General features: G+C 31.0%; 3 protein-coding genes and 1 non-coding gene across 5 annotated transcripts; 2 read left to right on the top strand and 2 right to left on the bottom strand.

Moving 5' to 3' along the window:
- The first annotated feature begins 994 nt into the window (after positions 1-994).
- On the top strand, positions 995-1,067 carry TRNAE-CUC. The gene has a single exon. It is a non-coding gene; the product is annotated as a tRNA-Glu (tRNA).
- A 344-nt stretch (positions 1,068-1,411) lies between these two features.
- LOC114424472 (1-Cys peroxiredoxin-like) lies at positions 1,412-2,698 on the top strand. The gene is made up of 4 exons (XM_028391327.1): positions 1,412-1,640; positions 1,750-1,898; positions 2,027-2,170; positions 2,274-2,698. The coding sequence occupies exons 1-4, from the start codon at positions 1,427-1,429 to the stop codon at positions 2,517-2,519; spliced, it is 753 nt and encodes a 250-aa protein (XP_028247128.1). The 5' UTR covers positions 1,412-1,426; the 3' UTR covers positions 2,520-2,698.
- A 3,337-nt stretch (positions 2,699-6,035) lies between these two features.
- On the bottom strand, positions 6,036-11,720 carry LOC114423170 (polygalacturonase At1g48100-like). 2 transcript variants are annotated; one of them, XM_028389805.1, is made up of 7 exons: positions 11,589-11,720; positions 8,800-9,326; positions 8,140-8,307; positions 7,816-7,860; positions 7,493-7,700; positions 7,310-7,391; positions 6,036-6,849 (listed from the first exon to the last, which is right to left on the bottom strand). In XM_028389805.1, exons 2-7 carry the CDS (start codon positions 9,244-9,246, stop codon positions 6,345-6,347), a joined length of 1,455 nt encoding a protein of 484 aa, XP_028245606.1. In that variant the 5' UTR covers positions 9,247-9,326; positions 11,589-11,720; the 3' UTR covers positions 6,036-6,344. The 2 variants fall into 2 exon arrangements, with proteins under 2 accessions (XP_028245606.1, XP_028245605.1); XM_028389804.1 differs by lacking the exon at positions 11,589-11,720 and having other exon boundaries at positions 8,800-9,627.
- Positions 11,721-15,158: 3,438 nt separating this feature from the next.
- Positions 15,159-18,329, bottom strand: LOC114422203 (glycine-rich RNA-binding protein 4, mitochondrial-like). The gene is made up of 4 exons (XM_028388427.1): positions 18,091-18,329; positions 15,901-15,969; positions 15,681-15,787; positions 15,159-15,583 (listed from the first exon to the last, which is right to left on the bottom strand). Exons 1-4 carry the CDS (start codon positions 18,227-18,229, stop codon positions 15,446-15,448), a joined length of 453 nt encoding a protein of 150 aa, XP_028244228.1. The 5' UTR covers positions 18,230-18,329; the 3' UTR covers positions 15,159-15,445.
- Positions 18,330-18,701: the final 372 nt, after the last annotated feature.

The raw sequence follows: 18,701 nt of genomic DNA, 5'->3' as shown, positions 1-18,701 counted from the left end.
GGCAACAAAATGGCCTGGGTAACTTGTTAGCAACTCACAATTTTCTTTTATGAGTAGCAACTCACAAATATAACTATATTAGTAATTATCTCATGCAATTAAAAATATAAAAATAAAATAAAAAGGATATGTTTTAATTTTGAATAAAATATTAAGTTTGTTTTATATATATATATATATATATATATATATATATATATATATATATATATATATACACACACACATTAATTTATATTTAAAATGAATGAGTTTAATTTTGATATAATGTCAGGGTAAATTTTTTTATATTATCAATTAATTAGAGATTAATTTATATATTGTACTTTTAAAATTATTATTACAAAATTTAACTATTTGATATGATAATGATATTTTATAATGAAAAAAAATTAAGTTATTTTTCACACTATAAATATATTTTAATTAAATTCAAAGTAAATAAACAATTAACATATATATGATGCATAACATATTCCTCTCAAATTGAATATTCTTTCCGACACATCTAAGTGTGTGATAAAGCCACATTATTGATTCTGTCACTTAGTGTGGATTAAGATTTCGTGACTTTATCCTAAGAAAAACATTAAAAACCTACAATTTACATCTGAAATAGATGGAAGGCAATCACCAAAAGTTGCCACTTATCAACTACTTTTAATTTGTCCAAAACATATTAGATAAGATAAATTGTTGAGACCACCATAGTAACCAATAATGACGAAATTGAAGCAATCTCGCACTATATCCGACAGAATGGCCAAATGGAGATGACAAAGACCCAAAATCAAGTTCCAACAAACTAGCATAACCAAAAAACCAAGAGTACATATCACAAGCAACGAATCCAAAAGGTAAGACAAAAATGTCATGATCAGTAAAATCATTTTAACTTTAACTTTTACAAGATCAAAAGCATAAGAATTTTATGAGGCAGTGCTGTGATGTTTGCAAGTTAGAAATTTTATTTTAACAAAACTGAAATCAAAATTCCGTTGTAGTCTAGTTGGTTAGGATACTCGGCTCTCACCCGAGCGACCCGGGTTCAAGTCCCGGCAACGGAATATGTTTAACTAATATTATTTTTTTCTTTTTGGCAAATACTTCAATCTATGTTTTCAACTTTTTATAACCTTAGCTATATTTTTATTTCTGGAAAGCAAGCTATTCCCATAATGGAAAGGCAATCAGAAATTTAAAAGTCTGAAAGATATAGAAATCATTAGTGAATTTTATTTTTTTGAATAAAGTAATTTTCATAAATATGATCACAGGATCACTAAATTTAGAGGAAAGAAGAAAATTTAAAAAACAAAACGGTGAGAACGTACAAAAGGTGAATAGTAGTAGTGTGTAGGTGGAGAATAGTGTGAGAGTTGAATGACATGTAAGCAACAGCACAATCACATCCGTAGCCAGGAACATGCCACGTTCTCTTCATGCAAGCAACTCTCCCCTCTTTATAATCTCACTTGCACACGTTCTGATCAATGACACAAGTAACTTCTCTGCATCCAAAATGCCAGGTCTTACCATCGGAGACACTATTCCTGATCTTCAAGTTGAAACTAACCAAGGCAAAATCAAGCTTCATCAGTTCTGTGCTGATGGCTGGACCATCCTTTTCTCTCACCCAGGTTCTCATTCACTTAATTTAAATATTTTTCTTTCTATATCCATATTTGGTGGTTACTTGATTTCTTCTTCTCATGCATGCATGATTGTAATTTCTAAATGTATGTTTAGGTGATTTCACCCCGGTTTGTACCACTGAGCTTGGTAAGATGGCTCAGTATGCTAAGGAGTTTTATCAACGAGGAGTGAAGCTCTTAGGTTTATCTTGTGATGATGTGCAATCCCACAATGAGTGGATCAAAGACATTGAAGCCTACACTGTGAGTTTTTTCACTATGGTGCATGTTTCTAAATTATAAATATAGACAATTGAACAAAAAAAAAGGCATATAACTATATATGAAGAAATCTAAGTTGAATAGATTATGATCTTTGCCTTTGTATGCAGCCAGGTGCGAAAGTGAATTATCCAATAATTGCTGATCCGAAGAGAGAAATCATCAAGCAACTCAACATGGTTGACCCTGATGAGAAAGACTCCACTGGCAACCTACCCTCAAGGGCTCTTCATATTGTTGGCCCAGATTTGAAGGTGAAACTTGTTCTTTGACTGGTTAAATTAATGAATATGTAGTTTTTTTTTTTTGGGCTAATTAACATGTTAATTAATTTAATATGAGGGTTAATTGTTGTAGATCAAGCTGAGTTTTCTGTACCCTGCCACTACTGGGAGGAACATGGATGAAGTGCTGAGGGTGATAGAGTCATTGCAGAAGGCCTCAAAGTTCAAGGTTGCTACCCCAGCAAACTGGAAGCCAGGGGACCCTGTTGTCATTACCCCTGATGTCACCAATGAGCAAGCCAAGGAAATGTTCCCTCAAGGGTTCGAGAGTGTGGAACTCCCATCAAAGAAGAAATATTTGCGCTTAACTAAAGTTTGATGATGTTCTGCTTCAAGTAGTAGAACCTTCTTCAGCTGTGCCAAATCTCAATGCAATCTAGTCATCTATCTACCCTAATCAAACTATATATATGTTTTGTTTAAGTACACTATTTTGTGGCACTGCTTTTGTTATTATAAGAAAGAATGCACAGTTTAATTGATCTTTTGTTGACTGTAGACTCCATCTCCATATCCACAGTTATATCATGCTGTAAAAATCTTAACCTATAACATAAGTTTTAATTTTATTTAACGATTTTGTTCATCCACTGTTAAATTACTCTTTTGGGGTCATAATCTTCTCACAATTTCACCTTTTGTGGAGAGTATGAAAGCAAATCAAACTCTGGAAAAACGATAAATTAGTGACTAACCAACTTATCACATGAAGTTATAAGTATGAATTAATTCCGTAGCAGTCATGGTTGATAAGGTGAAATGGTATGACAAATATCATCTTTGAACTCGGACTAAAAGAAGCCAAGAGGGGTTTTAAATGAAGATTGATACTATAAGAAGAGGTTCATCTTCTTTTATTTAAATGAATATATATATATATATATATATATATATATATATATATATATATTAACTCCTTTATCATTGAGGATCCTTTAATGTGTTATCAACTACTTCAAGAATGGTGAACGAATGGATCACAAAAAGAAGTACAAAATAAAAGAATGTTGATTTATGTAAAATTGTTTTACAACAACAAATCATCATCGTTTATGTCGGTGGTGTATGATCATTTTTTCTCATTTAACTATACCACCTTGTTTTTTTCTAACCGGGCATCCTATAGCATTTTGCGTTGAACTATTATAGTGAAAGGAAAATGCAATGAACAAATAAGTCTTATTTAATTTTTTACATTTATAGTAAGTAAAATACTCACTTAGAGTCCAGGCTCAAGAGTATATAGGCTATAGGGTCAAGGCTCTGATTCAGAAGCACTCAAGCCTTGTCCATCCATTATTTAGTATCTGCTTAATTATTTAGGATAGTTCGCTCTTATGGTTCCATAATGAGTGCCTAGTGACATATGAATCTCTACGTTATTAAACTATTAAAATCTTCCAAACTTCATCTAATTGCAAATTTTCAGATTAATCCAAACACTAAAGATTGCTAAGCCTAAATCACTACCAAAGGTGCAGGGTAGTCAACTCTATAATTGAATTTTGACATTTTCACCTTTTTTGAAATTGAAACTTGAAAGGGGTTGGGGAAAATACTCCCTTCCATTCATTCCATAATAAAAAGTCGTGGAATAAATTTTAAACAAAAAAATCATTTTTTAACCAAACCTAGCAAATCATCATGCATAACATGACACTTGGGGCTCTAAGAATTGCAATTCTAGTAGGCTAGTGAGGTTACGGAGATAATTTGCATAGTCTCGTATGTATTAGAACCTTGGATGGTTGGATTTAACCCGTTTGTGAATAATTTAATTTGGTCCCTAATTTTTTATTTTAAAAAAAACGCATTTTTTGAAAATAAAAATACACTTAAATATAAATTTATAGTTAAAATTAATTTGGGCCAAAAGTATGCTTACAATTTTTTAATAAAAAGATTACATCTAAATGTAAATTCCTAGTTTTTTTTTATAGGAATGTAAATTCCTAGTTAGGATCTAAATATATGTCTTGTTTAATAGTTTAAAATTATTATTTTTAACTTTAAAACAAGCGGGCCTAAATTTATTTGTTTAATTACTTGGGTTTTGAACATGAGCCCTCTAGTCTCCGAAGTTGTGGCACCTCATGAATTTTAGTATTTAAAATTCAAGTTTTTAATTAAATATTTTAAAACTTACTCTACTTGAAATTTTAAAAATTAAAACTCTTGACTTAACTTATCACACAAGTACGTCAAGTTTATTTTGTGTCAGGTTATAGGTCACACATTGTTAATTAATTTATTTGCCTGTTCATTTGTTTATGTGTGAAGTTATATTAAGTGATCAATGACTTTTCCGCCCAAAAAAAAAAATGATCTAACTTTTGCTAGAGATTTGGGTTTGTCAAAATGCTAGTAAGACTTAAGAGAGACAACTTCAAAACTAAGGCAATTACTTTCTGGAAGCAATATGGGAAGTGGAGGAAGTAATGTCGAAAGTGCAGAGAAAAACACCCAAAACTAAGACTGTTATATCCAACTTTTATAGTGTCAACATAGAGCTTAGTAAGAGAACCTCTCGTTTACACTGTGAAGTGAAGTCTACTGTTTCCACACAATGCCTTGTAGATTTATAAACAAGCACTATGAGTCCCCGGCGGATCTTGCTTATGACATGCTCCCCTGAAATTTTTACAAAACCTTGGTAACAATGAATTTTTTAATAAACCCTTCAATTGATCCTTTAAAATTACCATTTGTCATCACATTAGTCTTTTAAAAAAATTATTTGCTAAATAAATCCCTTAAAGATCTACAATATCAACATATTAGTTCTTCAATGGCATTATTATTAATTTAGTCCCTTAAAGATTTAATTCGTCCCTTAAAAGTTAAAACATAAAGGCATTTTAGATTTTTGAACAACTAATTTAATGTAAAAAGCAAAAACTACTTATAGTAACATTGAGTAACTTCGTTGCAATCAAACTTTCTAAAAGATCAATAATGTGTTTGTTTTGGAGTATTCCCATTTTCCACTTCTCTCATATTGGATTGACTTTCATGTCTTTTCTTTCTTAACTTTATAGATGTTGAATTTATATTTAATTTCTTCTGATTTCACATAATCTGATTTCAAATATTTTAAATGCATAAGTTTAAGTGGCACTATTGTATTAATATTGTTATTTTAAATATTTGCTTTTTTTATTAAAATGCAAATGTATAAAAAAAAAAGATGATATAAACTATATCTAATGAATATTCTTTTAGGCTCTTCTTCAACTTAGCTCCATCACCACATGAGTTAAACTAATGTACACATCATGAGATGACCAACGGAACCAAAGCCGAAGGACAAATTAAAAGATAAGACAGAGTTGTCAAAGGGTGGGTTACTTTTGTATTTCGACAGGACTATTTTGTTTTTTTGTTCATCAAATAGTTTAGAGCCAAGGGTTACGTTATTATGAGTGTAAGGTTAATCAGTTAAGCGACTAAGTCTATACATGTATTTGTATCAATCTTCAATGCAAGATATATATTTAGCAATACCAAACACCTAAAATTGCTTATATTTAAAGAAACAAAACAAATAAAAACAAACAATAAGCAAGATAATGAAGACCACATTGAATGGATGGGTTACAGGTCATGAGTGAAAAGAGGTGTATACACTTTCGCCAGAAATAGGAAAAGAAGAAAGACAGGTAAAAATAATATAACAAGTGATAGTGATATGACAAAAAGAAAAATTAAAATAGAGATAAGGGGTAAGTGTGTGAATATTATTGTTGTTACTCAAAACACATTTTAATGTACCATGAATGCTAAGAAGTGAATGTTGGTACCTTGTAGAAATTAGAATCCTTAGAAAAAAAGAAACTTAGCAACAAAAATGGTATATAATTTTAGCCATATAATATATAAATGTTCAATCAAGCTAGCTATTACAGTGTAGGCCCAAAAAGGGACCGATTTCTGCATCTCATCGCACAATATGGGAATAACACACCCAAATAGGGACGAATCCTAAAAGATAATTTATAGAGGACCGCAATCATCAACAACACATAATAATAATGGATATATATCTAAACTCTATACGTGTAGTATATATATGATATATGATACTATATAATAGATTTTCTATTTCTATCTATAAGGTACCAAAATTAATGCAACACATGTTTAATTAACTGCATTGATATTCAGAAAGATCGCCCACTGTTTCAGGGTCACCCTCCCTTAAGCAATTAATTGGAGGTATAGTCAAGGTCTCTTGTGTCCCATAAGCATTCCAGCAAAAAGGGTCATCCAGCAATGCTCCTTCGAATGGCAAAAGCTCAACCTCAGAGAGTGTTATGTTTGTGCAGGCAACAGTGTCACTGCAAGCAAAGTGAATAGGAGCAGTTCTCACATCGTAGGTTCCCTTTATGTTGCTGTAGGACACATCATTCACATGCACAGCTGAAGTCTGGTTTAGACATTCCTTTGACAAACAGTAGTATTGATCTATTATGATGCAGTTTCCAACGTTCTCCATTTGGATGTTCTCGAATCTCAGACTTGACACTGATCCCATTCCACCTTGCCATGTCTTGATTCTGAGTCCGTTGTCTGATTCCCTTATGATGCTGTCACGGACAGTTAAGTTGGACACACATGCCTGGGAGTTGTGCACTCCAAGGCTTCCTATGCTGTAGAAAGAAAACAAGGATGATGAAATTAGCATCAGGGAAAAGTTTGTTTTGCAATTGTTTCGCACAATTAGCTGTTGTTGTGTTGTGCATGTATTTGACCATGTTGAAATAAACTTGTAGCCTTTGGCCTCATGTGAAAATGAAAACTAGAGAAAATCATGGAATATGTTTTCATGATTCAAGTGAAAACTAGACTAAGCTCAAATTCATACTAGTCTCAAACTCACTCTTCATTCACTTGCTTCTCAAATTGTTTTAGTGTAATAGTATGGCTGAAGTTTAAAATAAAGTTTACATAACATCAAAAGTTTATTGACTTTTATAATAATTTTTTTAAAAATCATATTAATGAGGATTTCTGATTAATTGATACTTTAAAATATTCTTATATTAATTGTGCATAAATTTTAAACTCGTACTATACTATTACTAACTAAAAGAAGGTTCTGCAATGTACCTAATCCCGTGGCTAGGACCACAAGTTAAACCAGCTATGTCCACGTTTGAGGACCCGGGTCCAATTGAAATGCAATCGTCACCTGTTCAAATCATGTGAACATATTTGGCATAAGTTAGAAATAGTAAAAAGAAGAACCAATATACCACACAGGGTAAGTGAACATTGCAATATAATCATTACCATTGCTTATCATGGAATTATATATCCCAACATATTTGGAATTTTCTACATGGATTCCATCGGTGTTGGGGCTGAGTTTTGGTGAAGAAATGGAGAGCTTATCGATCAGTACTCCTTGGCAGCCATTGAATATCATGTGGAACTGAGGACTGTTTTGAATTTTCAACCCCTTCACCTTCAAATTGGAGCTCATGAAGAACCGTATCATCTATAAACAACAAAGCAAAAAAGAAAAAAGAAAAAAAAAAGGTTAAGACATTTATAAATACATAACTAAATGCATGAGCTGAGTTCACAAGAATAGTTGGGTTTAGTTTACTTACAGCAGGACTACCACATGGCCCTGACAAAGTTTTTCCATTGGGACCCTGAAAGTGCCATATTTCAAGTAGCATTTAGTATGGTTCCATCCATTCAACTTTAAATGATTGCAACAGTAAAATTGAAAGAAAAATGACATGCCACTACAGAAAAAACAATGAACTAGTGACCAAATTTTGAGGAAGATTGTTTTTCCCTCACTAATTTTGATATGACAAAACTTTTAGTGACGATTTTTTTAAAAAATTAAATATAAATTGTTAAGTCACTAATTTTAATTTTTCTTACAGTAACAATGATTGTTAGTGACAAGACAAAATGGTTACCCTGTGAGGCTTGCAGGGGAGATCCCACCATTTGTCTCCATTCCCTTCAATGGTTCCTGTACCATTAAGAGTCATTTGGTCAAGTCGATAAAATACAAGCCATTGATTGCGGCTATCTGCTTCTGGCCACGAATTTGGTCCATCTGGTGCCATTAGTGTTCCATCCACCTGGTTATTTCTCTACCTTGTTAGTAAAGTGAAATATATTATAAGGACCACGCCAGAACTGACAAAAGTTAATTTTGACCATTCAATCACACATAGACTGTCAAGATTAGATTTAAGTATAATTAATCTTAGAATATGTTTGGGATATATAAGCTTATTCAAAACACTTCTAAGAAAATAAAATATATATATATATATATATATATATATATATAATATTTCTTTATAAACTAAAATTAACTCATGCATAAATTAAAAATAATCTATTAAAGAATCTATTTAACAAAGTTTATAAGAATAAATTAATTGTAACTTATATAAAAATTCATTTCATTTTTTTTTATTTTCTCCCAAACGTGCTTTTGGAAAAATTTATCCATGCATGCCCTTTTACATAAGGTTGAATGGTTAACGTTAGCTTCTCTCGTGTCTCTAAAATAACAACCAAAGTGATGTGATCAACATGGACATTCAATAAGCATATATTCTTACTTGGAATACCAATCCTGGCTTGCATGGACCTGAAAAAATAGTTGAAGTGATTTTAAAGCTGTAGTTTTCTGGAGCAAGAACAATCCCAGAGTCCACAGCACATGCTGCTTTCCATGCTGCTCTGAATGCACGTGTGTCATCAGCACAGCCATCTCCAACAGCCCCAAAGGATCTCACATCGAAAACACAGTCAGAAGAGGAAGTTTGGTTATCATTTGGATAAGGGTCAGAAGGAACACTGGGAGAATTAGAAGGACTAGGAGAATTAGAAGGTGGTGAAGCTGAAGGGTCGGAAGGAACACTTGGAGAATCAGAAGAATCATTAGGAGCAGTGGAAACTTTCTTCTGCTTGGTGTGATGGTGGTATCTTCCCTCCACATTTCCAAAATTATGGTTCAAAAGTATCAAAGTAAACCATAGAGTGAAAAACACACGAATGAGATCCATGAGGGGTTAAAGTCCTTGAATTTTTCACTCTTGTGAATGTGCCAATGTGGAAAGGACCACAAAATGCTGATAAGTTGTTTCTGTAAATAGACAAAAACTTCAACTTCAGAATTTATAGTTTTTGAGATAAATGGATGAGAGTGAAATAGAAGAAGGAAGAATATTATGGGTAAGGCTTAATGCATATCCAGAGGAGTCTTAGCAAATTGGTGTAGCAAGGACTAGCTCTTATTTATACTGGAAATTAAACTTGAGCGATATGGAACAAGAAGAGTGCTCAAAGCACAAGGATGCCACATGTCGAGTTCATGTTGGTCGAAAGTGCCAGGGAGTCATGGAAACTGTTTTAAAGGTACTTTTGGAGGTTCAGTAACGCTGGCAGGGTTTATTTGTCTGATAAAAATGAAAAAATAAAATATTTTATATGCTTTTGTATGTTCTTCTTTAATTAAAATTGAAATTTTACCTAGATATTTAACCTATATTTTAGGTTTAAAGTAGTTTTGTCAGTTTTTTCTTTCTTCATTCAGAATTGAAGATATATATTAAAAAATTTATAATAATTCACATATTTTATTTAATCAATTGAACTAATTTTTTTTGTAAAATAAGTTTGCGAGTCTAATTTAGAAAAAAAGAAATGAGGATAAATTTTATTTTAGAATTAAGATAACTATATGATATTTATAAAAAAAAAATACTAGGATGTTAACTTAAAACTTTATTTTAAAAGTCATCCAAAAAAACTATACTTACTTCCATTTCTTTCCCTTTTTTATTTCTTAATCTAAGTTTTCTCCAGCTTCAGCTGTCAAAGAAAGAAATGAAATATTTTTACATAGACTGACAGTTCTAACATGTTGAATGCACTAATTAGGAGGTAGAAAGAGGACTTGTGAGAAGAATTTAAAACAAAAATAAAACGTGGAAAGATGTTTTTGTCTGCTTGTAAAAGTTAATTAACTGTATGATTCTTAGATGTGATGCTATAATTAGTCTATAACTGAATATTAATAGGTAAAACTAGAAGAATAATAGGTCCTTTTGAAATAAAGAGACAAGAAATATATTTGACCCTTCAAAAGAAGGTGATTTTTTAGTTAAAGCCAAACTCACAAAAAAATAAACAAGCCATGTGTATTGTATTTTCCAAGAAACTAAGCAAAACTGGCCATTCTAAAAACTGGCCGGTGTATTGAATCTATTTGTCCAATCATGTAACATGTTTTTCTGCGAGTTTTCCCTGAGAAGAGGCCAAACCAATGTTAGCACTTTCAAGCAGCTTCTTCTGATTCTGAAAAACCAACAGTAAACAAGATATTGCACTTGTATTCTAGCTATAAGTTAATATATAGGACCAGATCTGTAAATTACGTACACATGCAGCAGCAGATTGTGAGCAATTCAAGAAAATTAACAAAACATTAATTCACGGACAGATATGATACAACTTATAAACTTTCATGGTGCATCACAAATTTAAACCAGCAATAATTTCTAATTTGAACTAAACATATATTTTCATTTTATGAAATAGAAACTTCCTCTTGCTTGCAAAAATAATTAATCAACTTGCTCTCCACGGATTAATTAAGATGTGTCACACATGACCTCATCCTAAGGGCACTCTGCGAAGTGTTAAGGCAATTCAGGCATCACACACGTCATATTGAATTATCCTATTGCACTCTAGCTCATTCACATTGTTATACTATAATAGTAATATTTGCTTGTTCTGTTCTGGCATGATCAAGTTCCAGTCACAAGTGAACACGTAGAAGGGTTAATTTAAGAGAACGATAATTCATTAACAGTTTGGCACAGAAAAAAAATTTAAAAATAAGCACCAAAATGGGTGAATATGGTATTGATGTAAAAGCAATCTATCCCGTGACTCTTTGTTGTTGTTTAGCTCCTTTGTGGCCAAGGAATTGTAGGCATTAGGTGGGCGACAATCGATTTAACCCATTCACGGGTGGTATCAAGCCATGCATATGATTAAATGTCTAAAAAAAATAAAAAGATTGATATATACAAAATAAGGTTTGAATTATATTGTTGCACGTAACTGTATTAGTAATTGTAATATTAAATGTAATTTATAGGATCCTATAGCTGTATGGTAAAAAAAGTGCAACTACATATAATTAGTTCCATAATTTGTGTGTATTTTTTACCACATTAAAATTTTGAAAGATTCCATAATCTATGACTTGGATTGACCCTTTTAGAAACCATGATCACTCAATTCTATGGTGATACATATCTATCACTTGCATGACCACTCGAGCAAATAAATTAATTAAGAAACATTGAAAGAGCAATGGACTTTGTGACTTCACCTGATTATGAGTATTTTTTTTTTCCCTCTAAACTTTGTGAATTCGGGAAGTTTCTGTGACCATGCAAAAGGCAATGGAGTTGATCGACGTGCAATATGTGACTAGTGTAAGTAAGCAAATTGTGGTGCAAAAAGAATGATCAGTGAAACTTGATGAGTGTGAAGAGGGTTTTATGGAGGGTAAGATTTGGACAGAGAAAGTGGAATTGTGTTAGCTAGCATGCATGCATCCATGTTTGTCATAACCTGTCACGTGTGCAGTCTCACGGGTGTGATAAAGAGAAAAAAGGGAGAATGCTAAAATCAAACATAAACACAAAATGGAGAGCTAAACGGAAGAAAAGTTTGTGATCAAAGAGATAGATTCTCTAAGGTAAGCACTTTTGTGCCCTGACAGATACAGTGGCAGTTGCCAATGTGTGGTTCTCAGATTAGACACTTGGCATGTGCACACGTGCACGCGCTTCACTCGAGATGTTACTGGTTCTTTGCTTCATGAGTGGCCCTAGTAGTGTCACCATGACAGATAGCCAGAGAGAGACTCATGTACTAGTATGGAAGCTACAACACAATATTTTATACAGAAAAATAAAATTAAAATAATCGTAAGAGAAAGAAGATATAGAAAAGTTTAAAATTATTAGTCTTTATTTTTGAAGAATAAGGAAAAAAAGTGTAATGAAATAATAAATGAAGTAACAAAGATAAATAAAGAAAAAAATATATATATATATATATAATATAATATTCTATAAATGATAGTATAAGTTTACTCTATATTATATGCTTCTGTGAGTGCATTTTTCTAAGATATATATGTGTCATGTCTAATATTTTAAGAATATAAGAATTATAAATTAAGTCATATAGTTCTAAATGAATAGTTAAAATTAAAAATTGTTTAATGATCAAACAATTAACTATATGAAGAAAAAATTATATGCATTTTTTTAATCTTTATCATTTAAATATGATCTAACCAAGTGTTCTTCTCTCTTGATGCTGTCTTTTATGTGCATGTGTGTGGTGATGTTAGAGTGTTTGATTTAACAATATCTTAAGATAAATGTGCGCAACTTGAAGCAGATATAAGCACTATACATCATTTTAATCTATTCGACATGACATGTTGTTAACCAAAAGCAAACACAAATGAGATCTAGAAACCCAAGAATTAAAGTAAATATAAATCATACCATGCCAAAAAAATATATAAAAATCATACAATGATGGAAAGTAGTCAAGATTAAAAATATTTAAGGTTCCTTTATTACTTAAAATTAAGTCATGTGACTTTTAATTTATTATGTATTTTAATTTTGATAATTTACTATTAAGATTTAATGATCAATGTAGTATATTTTTATTTTTACGTAAAAATAAATTTCCTATTAGATACTTTCCTTATATATATATATATAATTATTTAAAAAATGAGATCAAATATTTTTTATTATATAATTGAAAAAAATAAATTATACATATTAAATTTAAATACTAAAAAAATCTTGTATATAAGTATGATTAAAATTAATTTCTTTTACCTTTCATACTCTCATTAAAAATGGTTTTTTAGTTTATTTAACTTATTACCCCAACCCCAATGGCAAATGAAGCTCAGAACTCTTTTTCACCCTTTCACGTGTTGGTGTCTCTTGTTCTTGTGTGTGTCACGGACTATGGGAGGGGAATAATTAAAAACGTTAATTGGGTTTTGAATAGATTTGTTTTGGGATTCTTTTCTATGTGAGTGAGACAATGATGAGGACAGCGTATGTATGAATTGAATTATGAGGAATAAAACAGATGCCTGGTTCCGTGATATAGTTCATAAACCATTATTTTAAGTTGATTTAATAATTGATGCATTTGTCTTAATCATAGTTGCAATCAAACATAGGCATGCAGCCGGAATTGGCTCGGACCAGTTTAAGGAAAGCTGCTAGGTGTTCCAGCTTCACAGGCACCCAAGCACAAATACATGCACATGGAGGATATTCACAAACTAAATCTAACTCTTTTTAACTATTTTACTACTTATTCCATCTATGGTTAATTAAGACACATGGTACTCAATTTTATCTATGCCGACCCAAATTAAAAGGCAATGGAGAAACTTCTAAAAAATAATTATGATATAAAAAAGTTTGCCTATTTTAACTAATAATAATCCTTTTATGAACCACCGAGAGTGTAATTAGTATAAAATTGTTATAGTTTAATTAGTTTCTAGATTAAGTTTTATATATACAAAAAAAAAAAGAATTAATCATAATGGTCACATCTGACTCAAATAATTTTATCACTAATAAAAGATGCATTATAGTACATATTCATTATTATATTTTACTTTTTTAAAAAATTATTCCTTTATTCTTAATTATATTATAAAAATTATCAAACGAACAAATCTTACGAATGGTTAGTAATAGTGGGGGACACCAAGGGACTTTAGCCTCCCTCCCTCAAACTTCTTTCAATGTGTATATGTAGTATAACCTTTTTTTGTGAGAAAATGTATATTATTAATAATATATATACTACTTCCAGTAGGAAAATAATATATACCAGTTAGTATATGATAATATATACTATACTAATTAATAATATATATACTACTTCTAGTAAAAAAATAATATATATTATTTAATAAATATGATAATTAATATATATTACCACTGATTATATTCTAATCTTTTTAATACAGAAAAAATATTATTCTTTTTAATAATATATTGTCACTAATTATAATCTAATCCAATGAGATACTAATAAAAATATTATGCTAATATTTTTAATACTGAAAAAATATTGTTCTTTTCAATAACATATTGTGACTAATTAATAGATCTAATAAAAATAACATTTTTATATGTGTTTCCATCAATTGTTATTATCTACGCTAATTATGTTTTATTGTATTATTATAAGTCTCATTTATCTATTTCTATATATTTAATTATTAACATTAATTATTATTAACATAGATTATATTATAACATCATTTATATTATATATAATTGTTATGAAACTTGATAATTTTTAGTTTTTATATTTGATTTGTTTTTGCCTTTTTTTTCTTTATTTAGATTATTATTGTGAGACATGTTTAATTATTATTATGCTTGTGAGACCAAAATATATTTCAAAACTTGAAAAAAAATTATATGATTATAACTCATGTATTTTCTTCTTGTATAATTTGAAATAAAAAAAATTAAATTTTAATATGTAAAACATTTTTTGGGGGTATGCAAATGTTTTAATGTGTAAAACTAATAAATAATTTTATAAAACTTATTATTTATTAAATATTTATTTGTTAGAACTTAGATATTTAAATAATTAAAGTAAAAAAAATTCAGCCCCTTTGACGGCTTCCTAGATCCGTCCCTAGTTAGTAAGCAAATCCTAGGGCATTGATAAATATAGAGAATGGAGGCTCCATTTATCACCTGCATCTCGATGAGAAGTCACATTTTTAGATCGAGAAGCAAATCTAGTTTAAGGTTCTAGACCAAAGAAATCATGACAATTTGTCAAACTACAGCATCAAATGTAGAGTAGTAACTTAAAAAACTAATGAATGAAAATCATCGGAATCTAACAAGTACAGTAAAATTTATAATTGTAGGAGCTCTACAGATTGATCAAAGTTAATTTCCGGAAGGACTACAATTTATTTTGTGCCAAAATGAAGAGTACCGTGAGAGATCACATGAACTACAGTGTTGCATCAAATATTATTACTAAAATATAATGTTCCATCAATCCTATAGTATGGCCATTCTTGTATAACTTGATATCTGTTGTTCCATCATTTTCTCTTCTACAGCTTTACTCAATCATGAATTTTGATCAGTACCAGCAATCTACCACTTCCCCTTGCTCTGGCAAATCCCACTTCTTTGGGGGTCCTGAGGCCCTTGGGGATGCACCAAAATCATCCCAACCCAGTCTTGCAATTTCCACGCCGATTGTTCGACCATAAAAATCCTGTACAAAATGGACAAAAAGCAAATTAAAAGGAAACATTCACTGTCAATGTCATGGTTGATAGTAGAAGGATGAGGCTTATCATAAAAATTTGAACCTTCTGATCCATGGTTTCTAGTGCAAGCATGGCATCATCTTGACATGTATATTGAATGAAAGCAATACCCTTAGATCTTTTTGTGTTCATATCTTTAACCATTTTAACTGCATCACGCATAAAATACACGATCCAAGAGGCGTGAGTTAGGGTACTATGTAATCCACTGAAGTCTCATACAATAATGAATAATGAATTCATGAGATATTCATGCATTTACCTTCAGCTATCTTGCCAAAATTTGAAAATTCCTTCTGCAAAGTAGTCTCACCGGTAGAATATGGTAAATCTGCTTCCAAATAAAAACAAGTAGAACTTGATATAAAGGAAGCAATAGCTGGTACATATATAAATCCACCTCCATGGCATGCAGACATCAGAAGAAAAAAATATTAGAAGAACATGCAACCATGCAGATTGATCACTGATAAAATTAAAGAACTACATAAAGAAAATTCTCCACCCAACAATACATCAGAATTATGCAGATTGAAAGTAAAGTCAAAATCTGAAATTTATCTACTGTTGCATTGTAACGGTAGGATGGGTAGATTGACAGGAAAAAGTTATTGCAGTGCAGTGCAGGTGCATAAATTATCACCTGAGAGACAGGATGTGGGCAAGCGGCTTTCAGTAGTTTGGTGATGCACATTAAGCCAATCACTTAAACCAGAAGATACGTTTATTTTTATAGATATCTGGATAGATGCTTAGTGCTTTGGAAAAAAATGTTTCCAGTATTTTACTGGGGCTCGTACGTTTAGAACTTAGAAGTCAAAAGCGCATAATATAACAGCTAAAGTAAAGTCAAATTTGTCTAATTAAATAAAAAAAATATTCTGCACAGCAAATCAGTATGGTGTTAACTTGATAGCCCTCATATGAATTGAGGAATAAAATATTATCCTCCAGATGATTGTCTAACAGGAGAGATATAGATTGCTTTGTAGTTGCTGTTCTTTTCACATAACTTTCAATTTTCTCTAACTTTGTTATGAATTTTAAAGAAAAGGAAGCAAGAAAATAATTAGAGCTGAAAACAATCTCTGCCATTCTGGCCTAGGCCCCTGAACAACCTCTGAAAACAATCTCTTCATGTTTTTCTTACTATTTCCCACCATTGCATAATTTCCCACTCCAATACCCAGCTGCCACATGTACATTCTGATTCTGTATTTCTGTTACATTTTCCTTCCATTATTTCCTTCTTACTCATAAGAGGACCCCTCTCTCTCTAATATGTACACATGAACTCCCTTAGCAAAACCCTCTCCAGCCCACTTTTCTTTTTCTTTTTTCTTATCTAGTATACATGTGTCAAATGCCCTTCAACATCTTATGAATGATTGTCAATATGTTGCAGCATATAGTTCATTTTTATAAATGTAAATTAACAAATACTGAACAAAATGAAGAGTACAAATTTGGGAGATGAGGATTTTCATGACAGATATAAACAAAATGGAAATCAGATTGATAGCACTTCTAGTCCCTAGGCATATAACTAAAGAACCTTTGCAAAAAGAGACTAGGAAGAAAGCCATAAATATATGCAGAAACATATAACACTTTGCACGATCTAAAGATGCCACAATCCTGCAGATAAATTACACCTAAAACCTTAAACCCTGACCATCCCAATTCCCAAACTCCCAAAATTGAATAGTGAGAGGAAGCAGCAAGATGTCTGGCAACCAGAATTGTACTCCTTTTATAACACTAATGTATTTTTCCCTTTTAGATAAAACTTCAGGTAATAACAGTAACAGACTTAGGAACAATATAGGGCTTTTAAATGCTATAAAGATTATAACACTACTTTCCTATGGCTACTGTCATATCGTCCAGTAATCATTATGTAATTTTTCTTTTCCATCACTGTGCTTAAGGAGGTAAATTGATCAACTTTTTCATCTTGCAGGAATGAAAATGGTGATTTTACTCAACACTTATCTTTCAATTTCCATATGCCCTAAACCTTGTATATCCCCACCAAGGAACTAAAATAGCCTACACTTTTTTGTAGGATAAACTATCTAAACCTGGCAATGGTAGATAGCTGTTGACAACCAAATTGATTGCTACCCATAAGTAAAACAAGCAATATAAAGAGATGATATTTAACAAGGCTGGCAAGTACAACAAATAAACCAATCTCTTTATATTTTAACCTACACATTACCTATATCACCAAAATTGAGTGGAAACTGGAAAATTAAAAAGAGTTGGCATAAAAATTGCTACTTTGCAAGGAAAAAGGGATTAAAAAAAAAAGTGCCTACTTTAAACCGAGTTTGTGTCCTCAGGGCTCAAACAACACAAGAACAATTGACAAGGAGAAGGGCATGCATTAAATACGTGTTTACATTGAATAAAATTGAAGGGTAAGAAGGAGAGAAAAGAATATTACTTTTGACAACAATTTTGCTTGCAAGAGGGTAGTCATGGCGCAGAGAAGATGCCCTGAGCGTAAGAAGAGAAGGGTTTACTCTTACAAAGGGTTTTGCATAACTAGAGAACGAAGAAGCCAATATATTCATCTCCATCATCAAATCACTTCAAATTCAAAACCAAACAACACAACCTCGTTTAAGAGAAGACAGGCCTGTTCTAAACTAAACTCCAAATAAATCTAAAAGTAAAATATCTAAATATCTTGAAGCATGAATATCAAAAGTATTTATATTTGCGCAGTATTCCTCTCGTGAAAAAGTAAATCAAGTTTTAGAATCTAAAATTTTAATTAACTTTAAATTTTTGTAATATATATTTGATATTTATCACAATTACTTTGCAAAATGCATCTTTTCACTTTTATAAGCTCTATAAATAGATACCGTAAAATATCAAAAAAATAAATAGATACAGTAACCTTTGATTTCATTTTCAATTAATCCTTAAATTTTATCTTTTTTCCGATAGACACATAAACTCATATTATTTGTTACATTTTAAATATGAAAAAATGGGTTGTAACAAAAAAAATTATCAACATTGAAGATAAACAATTCGATTTAAGAA

This window comes from Glycine soja, chromosome 8, assembly GCF_004193775.1.
Source record: "Glycine soja cultivar W05 chromosome 8, ASM419377v2, whole genome shotgun sequence".
Taxonomy (NCBI): domain Eukaryota; kingdom Viridiplantae; phylum Streptophyta; class Magnoliopsida; order Fabales; family Fabaceae; genus Glycine; species Glycine soja.
Note: the sequence above shows the minus strand (reverse complement) of the source record. Positions and strands in the feature narration are given on the sequence as shown.

Excerpts from the sequence above, each read along its gene's own strand:
- LOC114422203 (XM_028388427.1), bottom strand. The coding sequence starts at position 18,229 with ATGATGGAGATGAATATATTGGCTTCTTCGTTCTCTAGTTATGCAAAA. Across the intron at positions 15,970-18,090 it reads AAGCAAAATTGTTGTCAAAA|ATTTACCATATTCTACCGGT; the intron begins GTAATATTCTTT and ends ATTTGGAAGCAG. Across the intron at positions 15,584-15,680 it reads TAGAAACCATGGATCAGAAG|GATTTTTATGGTCGAACAAT; the intron begins GTTCAAATTTTT and ends CATTTTGTACAG.
- LOC114423170 (XM_028389805.1), bottom strand. The coding sequence starts at position 9,246 with ATGGATCTCATTCGTGTGTTTTTCACTCTATGGTTTACTTTGATACTT. Across the intron at positions 7,701-7,815 it reads GGCCATGTGGTAGTCCTGCT|ATGATACGGTTCTTCATGAG; the intron begins GTAAGTAAACTA and ends TGTTGTTTATAG. Across the intron at positions 7,392-7,492 it reads TAATTCCATGATAAGCAATG|GTGACGATTGCATTTCAATT; the intron begins GTAATGATTATA and ends TGATTTGAACAG.
- LOC114424472 (XM_028391327.1), top strand. The coding sequence starts at position 1,427 with ATGCCACGTTCTCTTCATGCAAGCAACTCTCCCCTCTTTATAATCTCA. Across the intron at positions 1,899-2,026 it reads AAGACATTGAAGCCTACACT|CCAGGTGCGAAAGTGAATTA; the intron begins GTGAGTTTTTTC and ends CTTTGTATGCAG. Across the intron at positions 2,171-2,273 it reads TTGTTGGCCCAGATTTGAAG|ATCAAGCTGAGTTTTCTGTA; the intron begins GTGAAACTTGTT and ends TAATTGTTGTAG.